The sequence below is a fragment of the Glycine soja genome, chromosome 11 (assembly GCF_004193775.1).
Source record: "Glycine soja cultivar W05 chromosome 11, ASM419377v2, whole genome shotgun sequence".
Taxonomy (NCBI): Eukaryota; Viridiplantae; Streptophyta; class Magnoliopsida; order Fabales; family Fabaceae; genus Glycine; species Glycine soja.
The window spans coordinates 3,719,164-3,723,450 of NC_041012.1; the positions used below are offsets into that span (position 1 = coordinate 3,719,164).

Here is a 4,287-nt window from a genome sequence, read left to right on the forward strand (position 1 = left end):
TTTTAGTTTTTAATAATTGTGAAATAAATTGCCAACATTATTCTTTACATATCATGTATTTTATTTTTATAAAAAAAGTAATAAAATTAGTGTGCGAGATGTTACTATTACTGAGTCGTATTGGATAGAAAACGTGCAAAAAAGCCACGTACGCAGTATTGGATTGATCACGTGATCTGATTGGGTCTGGTCTCTGGTTGTGGGAACTTTATCTTCCGTATACTTAAAATGTGGGGTTTGGTTGCCCAAAAGCTTTCTAAACACCCACATGACATGGAAAAGACGCTAACGCCACCCGTCTTCGAGCATTAAAACCCGCGAAACTTCCAAGCAGGTAAACTTTACACACCGCGCTTACCCTATTTATTCATTATTTTTTCAAAACGTACGTTTTCGTTAGGGTTACACGCCGCATTGCTCTCAGCTTCACAACACCATGGACCACGTTAGGGAAACCTCTGCTTGGGTAGCTAGCCGCTCCTCCCACGTTCTCGTTGACTCTGCAGGTTCACTCCCTCACCAATGTCCTTCTTTCTTTTTTCCTTTCGAATGCTTTCGAAAATACATAAAAGATAAGAATGCGTTTTTGCTTTGCTGATGTCTTCTTTTCAGGAATTGAGAAAGTGGTGAGCACCATTGATTCCATTCCCAAGGTTGAGTGGGATTTCGAAGGGATTCACTACTTTGATAATGGACCACTCACCGTTCAGTACCTGTTTGTGTTGGACGCTTTAAATTTTTGCTTCTGGCCTGGTACGCTGCTTTTTTCTCTCATGTATATACATTGTTTTCTTGCATTCTTAATGCCATGTGAAAACTTATTCAGACAGGGTTAATTAATTAATTACAGGCCTTCAATACCTTAGAGACGGTCCTAATGGTTCCCTGTTTTGTTTTTGTTTTTTTTTTTCTGTAATTTTCTTTTTAATTGCTATTTTTTTGAAATATATTTCAATTTATCTGTCTATCTCTATCATGTACCTATTTTATCGGTCACACTGAAATGGGTTCATATATAACGAGAAGGTAAACGAGACATGGTTTCTGATGAGTGGAGTTGTGTCTCTGATTATTGATATATGTATGTGGATTAAGAAGCTCTCGGTGCTACAGAATAAACTTGTGAATATACCCGCAGAACGAGCTGTCGACCCTTGATAGATATGAAAGTGTTATGTGAATATGCATGAGGTGGCAAATTTGGATTTCCATTTCTGTAACGTTGTATGTCACATTTTTAAAAGCATTTTGATTTGGTCAGCGGCGTTTTGGTTCGCGTGTATTAGCCTATTATATAATACGGCAGCTTACAAACATATCCCTCATCCTAGCTTTCTTAATTATCTATCATTATTGAAGTTATATTACATTTCTTCACCTTTGTATGATATATTTGAATAAGAAACCATACTAAATTTCTTTTTAGTTGTAAATTATAAGGAACGAAAAAACATTTTGATAAAGTGCCTCTGTCAGTTTGTTTTTAATATACAGGGGAATAAGATCAGCTGGTCAGTTGACATTCTAATTGACAAAGACATGAATTAGTGATTAGTAAACATGTATTTATCCCTTGTTAAATTTGCCGTCCTTCTATTTTTTTTCAACGGTCACTTCTCATTTGCTAACAGATAAGGATTTGAATTATGATGATTTGGCATCTGGGCTAAAGGCAGCTCTTCAAAATGATAAATCTGCATTTGATGCTGATCGTCTGCAAAAGTACACTGGTAATTCTGCTTGGACCTTGTATTGCATGCATACAAATTGACATGATTGTTAAATTACATCCATTCTCATGCACACGTTTGAATGGAATTGACATGTTTCAAGATTTCCATATATTCAATTCAGCTCATGTTTTTATTATCAATTGAAAGTTTGAAACGAAGGTTTGCCAAAATTAGTGAAGGCTAGACACTATATATAAAATTGATATGGGCCAATATTGCATTGTAGGACATTAATGGTGCACATATGCTAGAACCAAATCTGGGATTTGTGCTTAAGCTATAGTATTTTTAAAATACATGTACATGTCTACTTGGCCACATGTTGATGTGCTTGTTTCAACGCTTCCAATGAAGAAATACCTTTATACAAATAGCATATTGACAAAATCAACTCATAATGTTTAGGTCCACAACTGCGTGAGCTTTTGAGGTGGCCTAGACCCCTTCCTCTGGAAGATGAACGAGTTAGGTTACTACATGAGGTAAAACAAATCATTACTGATGCTACCTTCACAACTATATTCGTCATTACTTTTTTTCCGAAGTTCCATTATTTTTGTTGGTTTGTCAATTCTGTGAACTTAACTATGATGATGCCCATATGTGTAATACTGTTCACTCTATTGTTAGGTTGGGATTGAATTAGAAAGAAACTTTGAGGGTAAAGCATCCAATCTTGTGGAGTGCTGTGGAAAATCAGCCATGAATCTTGTTGCTCTTGTTGCACGCCATTTTCCTGGTATAGCCTTTTTTTCTTCTTGTAGATTTTATTACTCAAGCTCTGTAATATGTAATGACCAATTTATGTATACTTCTGTTTGAAGTTGCTATGGACTGTATGCAAGAGTTTCATTTGTTGACTCCAATATTAATTGGTTCTAGGTTTTAGAGACCATACAGTGTACAAAGGACGCCAGGTATTTTTATATAAAAGGGCTCAGATATTTGCAGCAGATTTGTTTGGTGCATTTAGGGGCCAAGGATATGGTGAGTTCAAAGACATTGGCTCTCTAACTATAATGGCAGACTATATTGTCCCAGCTGTGCTTCGACAGCTTGGTGTTTTAAAATATAGTCCAACACTTGCCAGTACTATTGAGGCCAGTGGAGAAATAGGTCCAGGGACTGAAGAGGAAGTTGAACTGCGTGCTTGCTCTGTACATGCAGTGGAGAAAATGAGGGAGCTAATAAGTGTAAAGTCAGGAAGACAGGTTAGTTCTTTTCTGTGCAGAGTATCTCCCATTCATGGCCTTTTTGCAATGCATGTAGAGTTCCATTTCTTACAAGTTTATTTAAAGTTCAAGTGTCAAAAATGAAACAATAATTCACTGGTGATTCTTGTTGTCGTATTTTTTTTTAAATACAATTGAATCATTTTGTTAAACTATCTTTTCTCTAGAAACATTACACACATAAAAAGGAATGTTGCACTGATTGGTTGTTATAGGTGATGTGTTTTGTGCACAAGTTGTTCATTTTATCTGAAACTTAAAAGCCTTTCTGACTTAAATCCAGGTGCTCAGTGTGGAGCTGGATCTTTGGCTCTGGGCTTCTGGTGTTCAGTCCACATCTCTGCAGCACCACCGTACACTTTCAATATATTACTGAGCACATGATATATGGTAACTTCTAGCTATCAACAATTTAGTTGTTGAACAAGAAAATTTTGGCTGTTTTAAGGTAATTATTTAGGATAATGTGTGAATAACTACCTCCTTTTGCACTAAAGTTTTGGAATCAGCTTTTGTAATTTTGGAAAAGTGATACTTAACCAGATGCTTTCAAACTTAATTTTGAATAGCCATTGTATTCGGATTTTAGGACCTTAAATAGTTTACAGGGTGAACAATTAGGCTCATGGTTGTTTTACAATGGGAGGTTGTTAATATTTACTTTGTCAAATATAACTGTTGGTATAGCCGAGGTTGTAAAAGCGGTGGGCATTTTCACCTGTTTTATCATAACTTCATACCTTTTTATCTTGTCGGATGGTGGAGCTTTTGTTTTGTGGGGACTGTTTCTTACCGAGTAATAAACCTGTTCTTTGTAGTACCAAAATCAGATGGATAGTCAATATCATTTGAGTACAGCTCGCTTGTACGCAAAACTTGTATGCAGGTAGTGTTGCCTCTTTCATCATCCACTTATAGAAAATCAATTCAACAAGGCCTTATATCAAATATTCGGTTGACTTGAATGGGTGTAGACCCCATTGCTGTAAGATCATTTGACCCCCTTTTATATCACGCCTGATGACTAGAAACAACCTCCGTTTTCTTTCTAGAAACCACTTCCATTTTCTTTGTCAGATGTTGCTTTATAGACCCCATTAATCTCCAAAGGGAGGACCCAAGCTGTTTATTTCAACAGCTAGTTGTTCCTGTCATTCTCGAGAACTCTGATTAGTGCACCAAGATACTGAATCTGAATCCCTTCCCCAGTCTACAATCAATAAGTTGATTTTGGAATAACTAGTGAATTTATTTGGTTTATGATTGCATTGGTCTTTAGACTCGGCTTCCTCTTTATTTCTACTATGCCCGATTGAGGAATT

General features: G+C 36.3%; 1 protein-coding gene across 3 annotated transcripts; it reads left to right on the forward strand.

Annotated features, from left to right (window-relative positions):
• The first annotated feature begins 257 nt into the window (after positions 1–257).
• On the forward strand, positions 258–3,715 carry LOC114374260 (queuosine salvage protein-like). 3 transcript variants are annotated; one of them, XM_028331883.1, is made up of 8 exons: positions 258–334; positions 401–506; positions 613–753; positions 1,632–1,730; positions 2,139–2,215; positions 2,364–2,472; positions 2,616–2,944; positions 3,249–3,715. In XM_028331883.1, exons 2-8 carry the CDS (start codon positions 437–439, stop codon positions 3,339–3,341), a joined length of 918 nt encoding a protein of 305 aa, XP_028187684.1. In that variant the 5' UTR covers positions 258–334; positions 401–436; the 3' UTR covers positions 3,342–3,715. The 3 variants fall into 3 exon arrangements, with proteins under 3 accessions (XP_028187684.1, XP_028187685.1, XP_028187683.1); XM_028331884.1 differs by having other exon boundaries at positions 278–334; positions 425–506; XM_028331882.1 differs by lacking the exon at positions 258–334 and having other exon boundaries at positions 354–506.
• The last annotated feature ends 572 nt before the right edge of the window (positions 3,716–4,287 follow it).

Excerpts from the sequence above, each read along its gene's own strand:
- LOC114374260 (XM_028331883.1), top strand. The coding sequence starts at position 437 with ATGGACCACGTTAGGGAAACCTCTGCTTGGGTAGCTAGCCGCTCCTCC. Across the intron at positions 2,216-2,363 it reads GAGTTAGGTTACTACATGAG|GTTGGGATTGAATTAGAAAG; the intron begins GTAAAACAAATC and ends CTCTATTGTTAG. Across the intron at positions 2,473-2,615 it reads TGTTGCACGCCATTTTCCTG|GTTTTAGAGACCATACAGTG; the intron begins GTATAGCCTTTT and ends AATTGGTTCTAG.